General features: G+C 54.5%; 5 protein-coding genes across 5 annotated transcripts; 3 read left to right on the forward strand and 2 right to left on the reverse strand.

Annotated features, from left to right (window-relative positions):
- Positions 1 to 1,317: 1,317 nt before the first annotated feature.
- Positions 1,318 to 3,932, forward strand: N656DRAFT_699311 (uncharacterized protein; the record flags this gene model as incomplete). The annotated part of the gene is made up of 2 exons (XM_064810778.1): positions 1,318 to 3,542; positions 3,599 to 3,932. 2 exons carry the CDS (start codon positions 1,318 to 1,320, stop codon positions 3,930 to 3,932), a joined length of 2,559 nt encoding a protein of 852 aa, XP_064675165.1.
- A 425-nt stretch (positions 3,933 to 4,357) lies between these two features.
- N656DRAFT_786305 (uncharacterized protein) lies at positions 4,358 to 5,473 on the reverse strand (the record flags this gene model as incomplete). The annotated part of the gene is made up of 5 exons (XM_064816509.1): positions 4,358 to 4,505; positions 4,539 to 4,797; positions 4,842 to 4,954; positions 5,011 to 5,151; positions 5,199 to 5,473. 5 exons carry the CDS (start codon positions 5,471 to 5,473, stop codon positions 4,358 to 4,360), a joined length of 936 nt encoding a protein of 311 aa, XP_064675166.1.
- A 1,072-nt stretch (positions 5,474 to 6,545) lies between these two features.
- On the forward strand, positions 6,546 to 9,711 carry N656DRAFT_744062 (uncharacterized protein). Its single transcript, XM_064812869.1, has 3 exons — positions 6,546 to 7,579; positions 7,632 to 7,725; positions 7,780 to 9,711. The coding sequence occupies exons 1-3, from the start codon at positions 6,826 to 6,828 to the stop codon at positions 9,320 to 9,322; spliced, it is 2,391 nt and encodes a 796-aa protein (XP_064675167.1). The 5' UTR covers positions 6,546 to 6,825; the 3' UTR covers positions 9,323 to 9,711.
- N656DRAFT_773762 (mitochondrial cytochrome c oxidase subunit VIa) lies at positions 9,677 to 10,754 on the reverse strand. Its single transcript, XM_064814125.1, has 5 exons — positions 10,563 to 10,754; positions 10,462 to 10,486; positions 10,063 to 10,222; positions 9,961 to 9,968; positions 9,677 to 9,842 (listed from the first exon to the last, which is right to left on the reverse strand). Exons 1-5 carry the CDS (start codon positions 10,708 to 10,710, stop codon positions 9,797 to 9,799), a joined length of 387 nt encoding a protein of 128 aa, XP_064675168.1. The 5' UTR covers positions 10,711 to 10,754; the 3' UTR covers positions 9,677 to 9,796.
- A 784-nt stretch (positions 10,755 to 11,538) lies between these two features.
- On the forward strand, positions 11,539 to 13,933 carry N656DRAFT_773763 (DNase I-like protein). Its single transcript, XM_064814126.1, has 4 exons — positions 11,539 to 11,585; positions 11,646 to 11,778; positions 11,833 to 13,425; positions 13,607 to 13,933. The coding sequence occupies exons 2-4, from the start codon at positions 11,649 to 11,651 to the stop codon at positions 13,720 to 13,722; spliced, it is 1,839 nt and encodes a 612-aa protein (XP_064675169.1). The 5' UTR covers positions 11,539 to 11,585; positions 11,646 to 11,648; the 3' UTR covers positions 13,723 to 13,933.
- Positions 13,934 to 14,928: the final 995 nt, after the last annotated feature.

The following is a 14,928-nucleotide window of genomic DNA, read 5'->3' on the forward strand; positions in this document are numbered from 1 at the left end:
CGTTTATCCCTGTTACGTAACCCTGTAAGTTACGGACAACTACAGTACAATTCAGTACCTTCGTACAGGGCAGAGGCAATGCAGACGCGCGACCACTCCTCCATTCAACACTTCATGAAGCTAACGAAGCATACCTGGCAGCTTTACAAGACGTTTTCGCCACAAGTTCTAGGTAAAGAGTCATCAATTCGTTGAGTTCAGTGCCCGGAACAGCTGTAAAGCCTAAGTCTACAGGTATCGTACGTTTGTAAACCGGTATAAACCGCCGCGATGTGTCACCCGGGCAGTTTCTTTTCAGGTACGGATACTCCGTACCGCCTAAGGTAATGACTATCTGGGGTTTGGTAGTCTAGTGTCAGATTCACCATCTTGTGAGTCCGGCCGCCTATGAATCATCTAAGCGATGAGAAGGAATAGAACAGCCCCATTCGTCGAACGACCCATCGCATTTCAAAGTTAAAAGATGAAAGGTACCGAGTACTTCGCAGGCTTTACTCCGTATCACCACTCGGGAAGGCACTCACCCCCATTGTCTTCTATAGAGAGGCATCCCAAGAGATCCTTGATTTCATATAGATTCAACAAGATGAGGTTTGCCAGATAATTCAGCATAACCTGGAATCAGAGAGGCATTTGATACCCACAGGCAAGATGGTAGTGTAATGCAGGGAATGCCTGTAACTTACACTAAATGTTAGCGGAGAACCCACCACCAGCTAGCTAGCCCTGTAACAGTAGGTTAGCTTTAACGTTAAGCTCATTCTTCGGGTCCCATCGGCTTCGCTCAACTCTCACAAGGAAGGAAGGCCGCCACGCAGTACGGAGTACCCTCCGTACATATCGCAGATACCTGGCAAAAGCTCGATGCCCAGAGATAAGACAGCTTCGCTAGAGCCAGTCTTCTTTCTATAGTATCAGTTAGCCTCGGCGAAGGTTTAGGTATCGCATCAGAAGCCACTTGGTCTCGTCATTCAAGCAAGCGGTGCGTGACCCGGGCAGGTGGTTTCCTGGTCTGTTTGCGGCAAATCGGATCCCCACACTTGGCAATCGATCGCGCCTGGGCCGTCTTCTCGTCATCATTCCCGCCTCATCTCCTCGTCTCGTCCCAACTGTTTTCCTTCCCTACCATATCCCAAACCACAACAACGTCTCTAGGCGTTTCCCACGAATGACCAGGCGCAGTACTGTCTGGCACCCTCGATCAGCCCAACGACTAGCACCAAATCTGTTTTCCAAAAGACATTCGCCCGCTTGAGCCGGGCTACCAAGTCACCCCACCGAGCCCACTCTTGCTTCGCGTGATAGCGGTCCCACACAATGCGGCCTCCTCGGGTGGCCATCCTCGTCCTCTTCTTCTCCGCATCCCTATTCCTCGTTTGCCGATCTCTCAGTTCGATCCGACGTCCTGGCCCGTCTGCAACATCATCCGCAGCTCAGAAATCAGCCTTTCGAAGCTTGTTCTCCTTCACCGGGCCCTTCTCTCTCTTCCCACCGAGCGCTGCCATCAGCCTTACCGATGATAACAGCACTTTCTTCCCGGCAAGGCCAGCCGCATTTGGTCCGCCGCTGCCTGCAAAAGGACTGAGCGGGCAGCTATGGATTGGGAGTGGTTTCTCCGACGAAACGCTGCAGGAAGGCGAGGGGGAAGGCGAGCTGGGCTGCAGCGACATCCCAGGCTGGGAGGACGGGAGGCTTAAAACAGCCATCAAGGCCGCAGATCAGGGGCTGTCCCCAGCCAAGGCTGCCACCGTTCCCATCGATGCTAAGCATACAAAAAGAGGCGACACGGGCAAGGGGCCCATGGACGATCGGGATGGCACAGAGAGAAAGAGGACCCAAAGCCAGAGCCAGACGAAGCCCGTAAACGACGGAACGGACGACTATCTCCATCAAGGCCTCCAGCACTCGAGGTCATCATCTACTGATGGGCCGGCAACCTCGGAATCGAGCCACGCCGATATTCAATCGATCCAAGAGACAGCGGAAATTACAGGCAAGATCGCTCTTCTGAGTAGAGGTGGCTGCGGCTTTCTCGAAAAGGTTAAGTGGGCACAACGTCGTGGCGCTATTGCCCTGATTGTGGGGGACAACCAAAAGGGGGGCCCTTTGATCCAGATGTTTGCGCGTGGCAATGTCGACAATGTTACAATACCCTCCGTTTTTACTTCTCGAACGACCGCCCACCTCCTATCATCTCTGATGCAGCCTGGGAGTTTCATCGAGGACATCCTGGACGAGAACGGCAACCCGATCTTGAAGGTGCAGCAGTCTGCCAAAGCCGGGAGACGAAAAAGGTCAACCCCGCAAGCCGCTTCGAGAATGCCGCCGGCGATGAAATACACTGGGAAGCGCTCAGTACGCGAGGACAAACAGCCACGTGCTCCGCACAGGAGGTGGCTCTCTTGGCTGTTCCGCTGGGGAGCCAGCTATAGTGCTCCCTCTGACCGTAACCGGCCTCCGAGCAGTGGCCGACTGGAATGGGTCGACGATCGGAGCGCTGGTAATGGCAAACTTGCCAAAAATGGCCTTGATAAAGCACCAAAAGACGGTGACACGAGCAATTCCCCCTCGGACTCTGGTAAACCTTCCGGCGACGGTTTTCAGATTGGAGTCCAAGATTGGCGGGATCCCGACCTTGTTGGATCTTCTGCAGAAACCAACAGCGCTTCATCCCATGATTCAAGGCACTCTGAGGCCCAGTCAAGCAATTCTGTGGCTTCTGTAAGGCAGACTGAGGGGGCTGGCGGGTCATCTACAGATACCAGCGGGCCAAAGGGTGGGAGTATTACGCCAGGAAGCGGCGAATATGTTCCAGGGACGGTGGAAGACGCCAAGAAGCCCGGGCTGGGGAAAGCTGATTCGTCTCCCGGCGTGCGTAGCGGACTTCTTTCTAAGCTTTTCGGTGATGAAGACGGAGAGGACCGCGGCGCAGACGCCACGTCGCCTGATCTCGTACGTTCCACAACTGGAATATCAGCACCAACTCTCCCAGCGTCAGGCGGCAATGACGGCATAAACGATCACGAAGGCCTCTGGATCACCATCACGCCCACGGGAAGCGCCAGCCCTTTCTTTGACACTCTTTTAGTTCTCGTCATCAGCCCATTGATAACACTGACGGTCGTGTATGCCCTGCTCATATTACGAGTAAAGATCCGCATGCGGAGGTGGAGAGCCCCAAAGTCGGTGGTCGATCGACTCCCGGTGCGGACCTATCACACAGTCGGCGCTTCACCAAGCCAGTCCCCAACCACACCGTCTCCCACCAGCTCTTCACCCACAACGCCCCTACTTCAAGGCCGGTCGCGGCCCCGGTCCCGCACTACTACCGGTGTCCCGGAATCTGGAGACTTGTTAAGGACCGACGATGCATTGCAGGCCCCGGCGTCCCCTTCCCGAGAGAAGAAACAGCGCCGTTCTAGCGAATGGAAGAAGTACATGGGCAGGCAAGTTGAGTGTGTCGTCTGCCTGGAGGAATACGTCGACGGTGTCAGCAGGGTTATGAGTCTCCCCTGCGGACATGAATTTCATCCCGAGTGCATGTAAGGATTATACTCCCAGCTTTCATCAGCATTGTGCGGTACTGACCTGAGGATAGAACCCCGTGGCTTACCACGCGACGACGGACGTGTCCCATTTGCAAAGGCGATGTTGTCAGATCACTTGCTCGGGGCTCTGGATCGGGCCCTCAATACGAGCCATTCCGCGATGATTCATATGACAGCAGCGACACTTCTGAATCTTTCCAGAACAGGCTTCCTTCCCCGAACCGGCTCGATGATCTCGAAAGGGGCACTTCCTGGTCTCAAGGATCAAGACAGGAATGGCAGGCTAACCGCGACGTCTGGTTCAGCGCGCTGGCCAGCCGTTTCGGGGGCAGCACGTCCTTTTCGACGAGGCGACAGGGTTCAGAAGAGGATCGCAGCCGCTGATTCTTATGCGTTCATTAGTTAGGGGCGTTTTGATTTTGCGCGTTTTTGCATTTCAGAGGGGAGTATCGGCGCTTCGGACATGGCTAGGGACACTGGGTTGGAGTATACTGTTGGACCCCCATGGGATGGATGGCTTTTTGCTGACACTCTCTTCTTAAACGCATTGTGATACCTCTTTCCCTATCTTTACTACACGTGTTGGTTTCTCTCGTGGCTAGCTACCACCAGGCTTGGCGGTTGGGAAGAGCTGGGAAAAGGGTTCCACCACCCTATTGACACTATAGCATATGTTAACGCAATAACGCCACAGGACAGTTCGTGATCAGGGTCCGGAGAGTGTATGCTAGCAGAGTCACTGGCGGCGGAACTAGCTATCTCTCATCACACCTATAAAGACCCCTGAACTCTCAGTCCGGTACTAATCTTTACGTGAACCTTGTGGCTGGATTGATGAGCAGGCCGTCCAAGTGACGCATGTTGTAGGCACCGCTTTCGTCGTCTCGAATCGGCTCTGGCTTTGGCATATTGGCCAGACGGCTGGTAAAGCCCAATGACAGCAACAGCCCGACGACTCTAGCAGACTTGATCGTTTGGATTTCCTCTTACCCTAAGCCCCCTACTTCCTCGCGGAACGTATGCCAGAAGGCCTGCTCTAAAACGTCGTAATCGTCATATCTGATGCAGCCATGTTTAAGATGGAAATGGCCCATCAGGAACTGTATAGAGTGCAGGTTTAGTCCAAAGGGCCCAACTTCAGCTTCAGCCCAGTCGATCACTCCAACCAGATGGAATGACACGCTATCTACCATGATGTTGCAGGCACCAAAATCCTTGTGGAGGAGTACCATGGGCAGAGAGAAGACAGCTGGCAGCGTATATCGAGTGAATCTTGGATCACCGGGTGGAAACGGGCTGGTAGAGAGGTGAGCAAGAGCCGCAGTTCCGTTTCATATGTATAGCGAAGGATGTCGCGTTCAGAGGGGGTAATATGCTGCGGCGCCTTCCATGCCAGGGCAAAGAACCTGTACAATGTAATAAGCAGTCGACGTAACTTTGAAGCAGCTAGATCTGGATATACCTCGCAACATCCTCAATGAGATTCCTCCTCCATGTGAAGTTCTCTGGCGCGTTAGGGGGCAAGCCATGCGCCAAAACAAAGTCCAGGTGACTAACACCGCGCACTCGGCTCATGACATAGACCAAGAGCGGCTCCTTTCCACTATCGACATCCTCATTCTCATCACCAAGCTGGCCATGGAATGAGACCTCCGGCGCCAAGGACCGTAGATCTCCCGCGCGAGCTGTGCAATGTCTGGTCTCAGCTGGAGGGATTTAAGCCGGAACTGAACGACAAACTCATCCCCTGGCCCGGCGTACACCGAGTAGCTGCATACGCCCTGCACGGCTACCGGGGTAACGTTGCCCCCGGCGAGCTCCTTTGCGCGGGCATCGCATGCTGAGCGGGTCGCTGTTGTCTTGGTGAAGAAGTCGGCTATCTCTTGGTCAACTGAGTATTCGAGGGCTTGGGTGGTTGGACTCATGATGGACTTGTGTGCTTGTGGAGTTGGGGCAGCTGGAAGGCTGGAACGATGTCGAAAGGGCGGAGCGGTGTAGCAGGGGGATGGAAGATTGGAGGGGGGAAGTGGTGTCTCTCGAAGCGGATGTCATGTGCAATTGTGCATGTGGCTGGCCCCGGCCAGGCATTTGGCAAGCCAACACAGCCCTGACGTCTCATGAGAAATAGTTAATGGCATTGGCAGGCTGTTGTTTATGTTGACCCGAACGGCTGTTGATTTAATCTGTTTGTGCATAGAGTAGCTGTAAATACAAAGTATCTCAACGTATACCATTATGCGTAGGGTAATGAACCACCGTCAGTAATGAACCAGCGCCACAGGATAGCCACACAGAGCCTGCAGCCAACCCTTGGCAACAGATTTGATTGGCCCGTCTACGATTGCCTGTGGGGCTGGTTCAATACTGACGCTGGTTCATTACCCTACGCATAATGGCACCCTTAGCGACGGAATGATGATCCATAATTGCTACACGGTCGATTAGTTTGATGAGGTTGATGGGACTAGGGTGCGGAATTTCAAGGGGCTCCATCGAATTTCATTTCACAGTCAGCCATGAATTCGCAATGGAACTTTCATGAAAATAACGCTAACCAGACCGGGCAGGCGGTTAGCCCCGGGTTAGGGTTATTAACACAGAACCCTCCCTTCCACCACCCAGCCAGGCCTAGGTCTGGCCCTACCCTAGGCTTGTTCAGTGCCTGAGAGCGCCCTGTCTTATGTAACAACCCCTCTGTCTGAAATGATTGAAATTCAGGGCCTGGGGTGAATTGCGAATTGCTCATAAAATCTTGAAATTTCAGCAATTTGAAATTTCATTTCCGCACCCTAGATGGGACTGGTGGTTACTTTGAGGGTCCGTGAGCGGAATGCCGAGTTCAGCCACAATTGTCCAATAAATTCAAAAGGATGGGGCAACATACTACGGTGGAATGGTGTCTAAAATGTGGCCTGTGGCTCACTTACATAGCCGTGGCACTGCTTCAGTTTACAGTGACACCTTTGCTGCAACAGATTACCGTAGCGCGCTCCACAACTGTTTTAACCTTATTCCTGTGACAGGTCGCCAGTAAGTCGACGTCTACCTGGTATTTTACATGCCCGTTGCGATATTTGGGCTCATGATCACCTGAAATATGCAACATTTGCCAGATATGTCTAGATGGAAAGTGTGATGTTGCCGGAGTCTCCTATCAAGCGACTGCTACTTTCCGTTGCTAAGCTGCCACTGGCGCCATCGAACTTCTCCAACTTCTGAATTCTCACCGGTTGCAAGCACGGCCAGGCTTCAATCTTCTCGTAAATGACTCGAAGCCATGTCCCGGTACCTGGCCCCTGCCAAAGTCGGCTTGTTGGCGCTCATTGAGCTCTACGTGCAAGGAGCAGTGCCCAATGACGCCCTCATTCCAGTCATCAACTTCCTCACGTCCAACATTCTGGACCATGACTTGACCGGCCCATCGGCGAGTACCGCCGCTCGATGGAAGAAGGCCGACGACATTATCAAGCTGACCCTATCCATCCACCACTTTGAGCAAGTGCTGAGTCCATTTGCCGCCGCCGACCGCCTTCCCGGCCGTCGTTTGTGGGACAGGTTCTTGGAGAAACTCTGGGGAATTGACTCGCTGCACGCCCTCCATGAATTCTTTCGCCGCTTGCCGAACCTCCTGATGAGGACCAAGGCTGAGCTGCGCGAGATGGCGGAGCGCGGAGAGGAACCTCCGTCTGGCGTGCTTCTCTCGCGCAATTCTCCGCTTGGAGCTTTTATCAGGAGATTGGACCATGAGTTCTCAATTCTGCAGTTCGACCACGCGTCGGAGCTGTGGGTCACGTTTGTCAAGTACCGGCAGCCTACAGCCGCCTACTGGCGGCGGCGGAATCCTCACTTCAACCGGCTCAGTTTTGATTCGGTACTCCTCGCTGGCGAGCACGAATGGGGGCCTCAGACCGACGAGCTTGCTGTGGCAGCTTATGGGAATACGCTTCTTTTAGAGGACCAGGACACGTCCCCGCCTGTGAGCACCGACGATATTGAGCGCCTTTTAGAGTTTCAGATAACCTTGGTGCAGAGTGAGTGGTTCTCTCGCTGAGGCAGACAGCCCGGTCCGGCTAACCGACGCAGAATATGGAAACAGAGTGCCACCGGATATTAGGGACCGGTTCCAGAGCCTGTTAAAGAGCAGTCGAATCGTCCCGAGTTTGTCACACTATTTGCAGTAAGCGCAGTGTATTATGTTATACTGCTGATATCATGGAGCTAACATCGCCAGCTTCTCCGAGTCATGGCGGTCAGGCGACTTGCCAGCATCGTTTGACTACCTCCACCGATACTTTGACTACACCATGCAGAACCGGGATAGGCTGTTCTACCAATACGCCCTGATGAACCTAGCGATCGTGCAGTCGGATTTTGGCTGCCACAAAGAGGCCCTGGCGACCATGCTCGAGGCCGTTTCAACTGCCAGAGAGAATAGGGACACCTCTTGTCTGAACTTTGCGCTTAACTGGTTCTTTCACTTCAGCAAAGCCCATCCGGACCTTGTCCGAGAGCTCGAGGACAACAGCATGCTTGGAAGCGGCAAAGAGTCACTGTCCTTCCTCCGAGCCAAAGCAAAGGAGACAGGGATGGGGCAACTATGGAGTTCCTCGCTACTCGCCGAGGCCAAGCTCGGATTGTCAGATGGTGAGAGTGTCTCGACTGCTCTGGAACACATGGTGCGGAGCTCACAGATTCTTGTGGGGCGGAATATCAGATCCATGATGGGGGCGCAGCTCTCGCTGGCAATAACATTGTGGGACAGGCTGGGCCTGGCAGCCATGTCGGCCATGACCTGTGAGGTGTTTCTCCGGTGTTATCAGCCCGACTCGGTCTTTAGCGATGAACTACAGGTCATTTGTCGTCTCGCGGGCTTGCTTGCCGGTAAGGGCAAATACAAGGAAGCCTTTGAGAAACTAGACAGCATAGACAGCAACTCGCTCCGCTCGGCAAAGTCGAAGCAATACTGGCACATATACCGCGAGCTCATCACCTTGCGCCGCAGCCTCTACTACAACAACCTCGACGCCGCCGAATCTCTGCTCTTTCAGCTCCTGCAGTCCGGGCCCGAGGACGTCGACCCTGACCTGCTCGTGATCATCGACACACTGCACATCGAGGCCCTGACACGGCGGCAGGAATTTGACGCCGCTTTCGCCAAAATCGAGCGGCTCATAGCCGAGCTGCGCGAGGACAGGCGGGACATTGCCCTGCGCGTGCGGCTGCTGCTCGCAAAGGCGCACCTGTTTGACCGCGTCGGCAGACCGGAAAAGGGCTTCAGCATTGCCGTGCGCGCGGCGAGCATTGCCTGGCGCGCCCGGCTCCTTCCCTTGCTCTGGCAGGCCGTGGGCGCCCTCGCACACATCCTCATCAGCGCGCTAGGCGAGTTCGCCGCCGCCGCCGACCTCCTACTTGCCGTCCTCCCCCGCTGTCTTGAGGCTGACGTCGCCTTTGCCGCGGGCACGCTGTACGCCCTTCTTGCGGACGCCTGGGTGGGTTTGGCGGGCGAGACAAAGGCGAGGAAAGGATTGGCGTCATCACATCACCGGGGCGGGAAGACTTTGGCTGGTGATGATGACCGGGACGGATTGTTGGCACGGGCGCAAGAGGCGTTGGACGCAGCCCTCGGGTGCTTCTCAGCCGCCGAGGACATTGAGAAGCGCTGCGAGGTCATGGCGAAGAAGGCTACCCTGTACAAGGCCCAGGGGGATCATCTGCGCGCGGAGGAGTGTGCGGATAAGTACCTGGCCATGCGGCAGGAAGGGCGGGTGTTGTAAGTTCCAGTGTCGAGTTTGGTGTCGGCGCTTGGTTTGAGGGACGGACTGTTTGGTTAGATAGATCAGGCAAAGCCGGAGTGCATTAGGACAAGCGGTGTCTGGGCTTCTAGCTTTGGGAGTGCCGTCAAATGGAAAAGCCCGAGTAGGCGTCCCTGGGAGGAATGGGCTGTGGTGAGGAGAGAATATCAGGTAAATCCCCCGGTCCTTACCATGGTATCCCTGAAGCTGCCCGCCACGTCCATCTTGAGTCACTCTACCGTCCAATTTGTGCTCGTGTGAGCTTGAGCTCCGGCATTCACAACACAGCTCGCCATATGCAAACAGCAGAGCAAAACTTGCAGAACACTTGGGCCACAATTCTTTAACTCTAGGAAACATGTACAGAATGCCTGTCCGTTCTCAATCGTCTACTCGCTCCCTGTATACATGGGACAACCCCAACCCCCCATCCGACGGACAGATGGATCAGCCCATTTACGTGCTCTTGTCCTTGTTGTGGTAGTTGACGTTGTCGTTCCAGCTGGTTTGTCACAAAAGGGTTAGTCCACCGAGCCACCTCATGAGGGGGGAGGTTGTGTGCATAATTCATATCATCGTTGCCCTGCATAGGGAAATGGTTTGGCGGGGTCAGAACGTACAAAAGGGTCTGTTGGAAAAATGTGTTAGCACTATCGCAATGAAACGATGGAGGAAAGGAGTTCTCGTTTTCCAAAGAGGCGGATGGGGACTCTTGAACATGCCTTGTCACCGTCACCCCAGGGGAAGTTCCGGGTGCGAATGTTCTGGTAGGGGTACTCGACGCGCTCCTCGAGAGGAGGCATGTGAGACCAGTGCTCCCAATGCTCGTTCCAGAGATTGTAGGCGTTGAGGCCAGCGAGGAGTAGGGCGGGGGGAACGGCGCTGAGGAGAAAGGGGGATATTGTTAGCATGCATTGGAGCCTCTCTTTGGTTCTTAGAGCTTTCTGCATTGTTGCCGTCCCTCGTTCTCGGTTCTGACATTGGCTTTCACCCTGCCGTTTGACTATACTGCCATGTCTGTCGCCGTGGGATGGGGATAGCTGGTTGGTGTCGGACAATTGCATCCGGCGGCATCACAAAAACCACGCAGTCGGCAAAGGGTAGGAGGGCGGACGGCTTACTAAAGGGAGATCTTGCGCCACAGCTCTGTTGCCTGGTCAGCCTTCAAGTAACCAATTGATTGAGAAGGAACAAGCAGAAGCTGGCTTCAAGATTTCCTTACCAGTGGTGGCGCCAGCGTGCTCCTTGACGTGGCGGCGCTCGCGGATGAACTCGTTCTCTTGGGTGCTGGCGAAACGACGCTGAGCTTGGGCACGGAATTGCGCTGTATAGCGCTGCGCAGCGCGAGCGATCTGGCGCTGTGCGAGCATCGTGGTAGGTATACTCGGGAAACGATTCGTTTCGGAGGGTGCGGTGTGTCTCAATGACGGAGCGGAGAGAGCTGTCCAACAGCAAGCAAAGATGAGGCAAGCACTGGATCCGCTTTTGGACGCTAACCTCCATTCCAGGGTTGAGTGTCGGTGTTGGTGGTGTGAGGTCAGAGCTCGATCGGCTCATTCTCGGCTAGACCTCGGGTTAGGTGAGAGCACAGGCCAACTGCTCGTCAATATGGATTCTGGAAGGCACAAGGTACACCAATTAAGTCATGTGATCGCGCGAGGCCCAGCATCGCGCGTGACGCTTTCCATGGTTCCATCGGACATGTGCGAAGGGAAACTTGGAGATTTGGACAGCAACTGAATCGCCGCCGTCCCTGCCTCTCGTACTGAGCAAGAGATCGAGGCTGTGGATTATGGATTAACTTGGACTTGACTTCCTGCTTTGCCTGCCAAATCTGTGATCCGTCTTGACACCTTAAGGAGCTGTATCAGTGATCGCTTCGGCGAATGGGTCGCCAAATCCATCCCATCGTGATATCAAGGCGCGATCTCTCGTGCTCAAAAGCTTTGCCGTGCCTCTTTCTCCCTCTCCAACTTGAGTCTTGAGCTTGAAAGTCACGGCAAGACACATCTGTGAGGTTCGTCAGGTGCTGCACAAGATGCCGCTCCGGATCACCACCTGGAACGGTAAGCATATCATCCGCCGCTGGACCCTGTGTCGCGCCACTCCACGCTGCTAATGCGTTCACAGTCAATGGCATAAGGTTAGCGGTCCACTCAGCGGTCCATTGCAGAGCTTTGTTGTCTTACTCCCCCCTAGGAATCCATTTGGATACCAGCCATGGAGAGAAAACCGAAGCTTTCAGGTGGGACATTCCCGGCGCATCCATCCTCCTGCTATTCCAGTCCAGCTAATAGACTTTCAGGCCATGTTTGACACGTTAGAGGCCGATATCGTCGTCATGCAGGAGACCAAGATCCAACGAAAGGACCTTAGGGACGACATGGTTCTGGTGTCTGGGTGGGACGTCTACTTCAGTTTACCGAAGTATAAGAAAGGTTCGCTAGGCTCGTTTCCATTGTTGCTCTTCTCCAGTCTGACAAGTACCGCAGGATACTCGGGCGTGGCTATCTACACGCGTTCCTCCAAATGCTGTCCCATCCGAGCAGAGGAAGGCATCACCGGGGTTCTCAGTCCTCCAAACTCCTCCATCAAATTCCGAGATCTGCCTCTAGATCAGCAAATTGGCGGCTACCCGAAGCCCGGCCAGCTCTCCGACTCCGTCGACGAAGCGACTCTTGATTCCGAAGGACGCTGCGTAATCCTCGAGTTCCCAGCCTTCGTTCTCATCGGAGTTTACAGCCCTGCCAACCGAGACGAAACCAGGGACGAGTTTCGTCAAGCCTACATCGATGCCATTGACACCAGAGTCCGTAACCTGGTCGCCATGGGGAAGCAGGTCTTTCTCTGCGGTGACCTCAACATCATCTGCTCGGAGCTGGACACAGCGGGACTAGCCGAGAGGCTACGGAAGGAAGGCATGACAATAGACGACTTCTTGTCTACCCCATCACGGCGCTTTCTCAACCAGCTGGTATTTGGAGGCCGTGTTGTTGGAGAGAGGGACAAAGGCCGAGAGGAGCCTGTGCTCTGGGATCTCTGCAGAGAGTTCCATCCGTCCCGCGCAGGCATGTACACCTGCTGGGAAACTAAGAAGAATGCACGGCCAGGCAACTTTGGGAGTCGGATAGACTACGTGCTATGCAGCTCTGGAATTAAGGACTGGTTTATCGACGCCAATATTCAGGAGGGTCTCCTAGGATCCGATCACTGCCCTGTCTATGCGACGATGGGTGACATGGTCGACTTGGACGGCTCCAAACTCCACGTAGAAGATGTCATGAACCCGCCAGGCATGTTCAAAAGTGGCAAGCGACAGCGAGAATGGACATCCAAGGATCTTTTGCCCACGTCGGCAAAGCTCATCCCCGAGTTTAACCGCAGACAAAGCATTCGGGATATGTTCTTCAAGAAGGCTGCGCCATCGGCAAAGGCAAGCCCTGCGACCTCACAGTCCAGCAGCCAAGAGATTCTCAAACCTGCGAATCCTGCAGCCGATGACGTGAGCCACGAGAGCCTCCCGAGCGAAAGCTCAGCTCCGGTGTCAACGCCAGCGGACCAGACTGCAGTATCCGCCAACACATCAGCATCTCCACAAAAGCCCGCTCCCTCCAAACGAGTGGCAGAGTCGTCCACATCACCGGGACGGCCACAGAAGAAGGGCAAATTGGCTCTAGGCAGGGAAAACTCCGTGAAATCAGGGCCAGGTCTCTCGCAAAGCAATCTGAAGGGCTTCTTCAAGCCTAAGGCGGCCACCCTAGGCGTCGATCTACCCAATGTTGCAGAAGATGGCAGTGATCCCAGCTCCGCTTCGAAGCCTGACACCAAGCAGTCTGCAGAGTCGGGCATCAAGGGAGTCCCGCAGACCGGCAGGACCAAGAACGAGTTCGATGCGGAGAATGAGAGCGTGGACAAACTCGAGGGATCTTCAGAACCCGTCGGCTCCTCCTCCACCGAGAAAGTCTTTGACCCTATTCAGGCAAAGCAGTCTTGGTCGAAGCTGCTTGGGAAGCGGACCGTTCCCAAGTGCGAGCACGGTGAGGACTGCCAGATCCTGGTCACCAAAAAGGCCGGCATCAATTGCGGTACGTATTCATTTCCTTGCCTCTTCTGTTCCAAACCCGCCTTTGGGCCAGAAGGCTGGGCCCTGCTTCCTTGTTCAAACTTGTATACCCTCCTCTTCAGCGGAGCATTCCACCTGTAAAGCTTCCAGCACCCTTCGATCCTGCTATCATTTGTACACCCCAGCTTACTCCATCTCTTCAGGCAGGTCCTTCTTCATGTGCGCCCGTCCATTGGGTCCCTCGGGCGACAAAGAGGTGGGCACGGCCTTCCGTTGCCGTACCTTTATCTGGAGCAGCGACTGGAACGGACGCCAGTGATGTCACTCGGGACGGGATGGTTTGCCAGCCTCGCCTCCCATTGCTTCTCGAACGGACACCGTTGCCGCATTTGTATTCTTTCCTCGAGTCGCCCGGGAGGGGCAGGTGGGTTCCTGAAGAAGAAAAGCCTTCGGCGATCGGTTCTGTCGCCGGCATGATTAGCTTAGCAATATTGAAGCCATGTGACGTCCACGAAGACGTACCAAACTTGTTGAAATGCTCAGTTCATTGTGTTCCCGGAAACTCGGATTTCGCCGCACATGGTGTCTTTGCTTGTCTGGCTCGCTCGAGTCGCTTCGCGATACTGAGTATCATCCAATTGCTGACAGTTGTGGCTTGCAGGTGTTGCCGTCTTAGTCTTCTCGCTCCTTCGAGATGGATCTCTCGCCATCGCTATGCTAATGCACGTAAGATGCCTGCCGCTACCTGTGTCAGTGTGCCTTTGCGTTTTGGAAATGCTTGCCGTCGCTCCAGTCTTGTCGTTTCAAGATCCCGGATTCTAGTCTCATTCTCTGCAGCTCGCCAACTCCGCTTGAAGGCGTTGCGAGTTGCTTAGAAACCAGGACATCATATGAGCCGGAGAGACAGCCGGAATTCAAGATCGCTTGCAAATTGGCTTGCCGTTGGCTACCATCACGAATCACTCAGGCAGAAGAGAGAACCCAGAGTGTGCCCAGTTTTCTATTCGCGAAGTGACAGGTGTCGAGAAATCTAACTATCTAGTGTGAAGTGTCCATGGGGAGTAGTGTGAAGTGTCCTTGGGGAGTGTTGACCCATGCCTGTGCAGGTCCAATATCCGCTCGATTTCTGCCACCCAATGTGCGCCGCCAATGTGCGCCGTAGCATGATTTCCCAAAGCAGAGGAGCCATCGAGATGTCCGGGTTACTTGAATGAGCCAACCGACCACCAGATACTCCAACTCGAGAGTTCCTCCACGCCAAGTATTTGACCCCAGAGTGCATTCCCAAGAACAAAACCTGCAGTGAGTGTCCATCATCGAGTGCCAAGCGTTCACTTAAGAGAACCAAGTCCTAAGGATAACGCAGAGGGTCGTCAATGCCAGCGCTCTGCGAGCACAAAAAAGAATCGGGTGTGGCAGAATGTAAAAAGGCGGAATGTCGGAAAATCATCGTGTCAAAAGCAAGCTGGTACTGAAATCATGAGGTAGCGCATGGAATGAGTCTGACGGCCGAATGCCATCAGAA

The sequence above is a fragment of the Canariomyces notabilis genome (genome assembly GCF_033297395.1).
Source record: "Canariomyces notabilis strain CBS 508.74 unplaced genomic scaffold N656scaffold_1, whole genome shotgun sequence".
NCBI classification, from domain to species: Eukaryota; Fungi; Ascomycota; class Sordariomycetes; order Sordariales; family Chaetomiaceae; genus Canariomyces; species Canariomyces notabilis.

Coding starts and splice junctions, on each gene's coding strand:
- N656DRAFT_744062 (XM_064812869.1), top strand. CDS start 6,826: ATGTCCCGGTACCTGGCCCCTGCCAAAGTCGGCTTGTTGGCGCTCATT. Junction 7,580..7,631: donor TCAGATAACCTTGGTGCAGA/GTGAGTGGTTCT, acceptor TAACCGACGCAG/AATATGGAAACAGAGTGCCA. Junction 7,726..7,779: donor AGTTTGTCACACTATTTGCA/GTAAGCGCAGTG, acceptor TAACATCGCCAG/CTTCTCCGAGTCATGGCGGT.
- N656DRAFT_773762 (XM_064814125.1), bottom strand. CDS start 10,710: ATGCTCGCACAGCGCCAGATCGCTCGCGCTGCGCAGCGCTATACAGCG. Junction 10,487..10,562: donor GCACGCTGGCGCCACCACTG/GTAAGGAAATCT, acceptor ACCAGGCAACAG/AGCTGTGGCGCAAGATCTCC. Junction 10,223..10,461: donor TGGCGCAAGATCTCCCTTTA/GTAAGCCGTCCG, acceptor CTTTCTCCTCAG/CGCCGTTCCCCCCGCCCTAC.
- N656DRAFT_773763 (XM_064814126.1), top strand. CDS start 11,649: ATGTTTGACACGTTAGAGGCCGATATCGTCGTCATGCAGGAGACCAAG. Junction 11,779..11,832: donor TTTACCGAAGTATAAGAAAG/GTTCGCTAGGCT, acceptor CAAGTACCGCAG/GATACTCGGGCGTGGCTATC. Junction 13,426..13,606: donor AAAGGCCGGCATCAATTGCG/GTACGTATTCAT, acceptor CCATCTCTTCAG/GCAGGTCCTTCTTCATGTGC.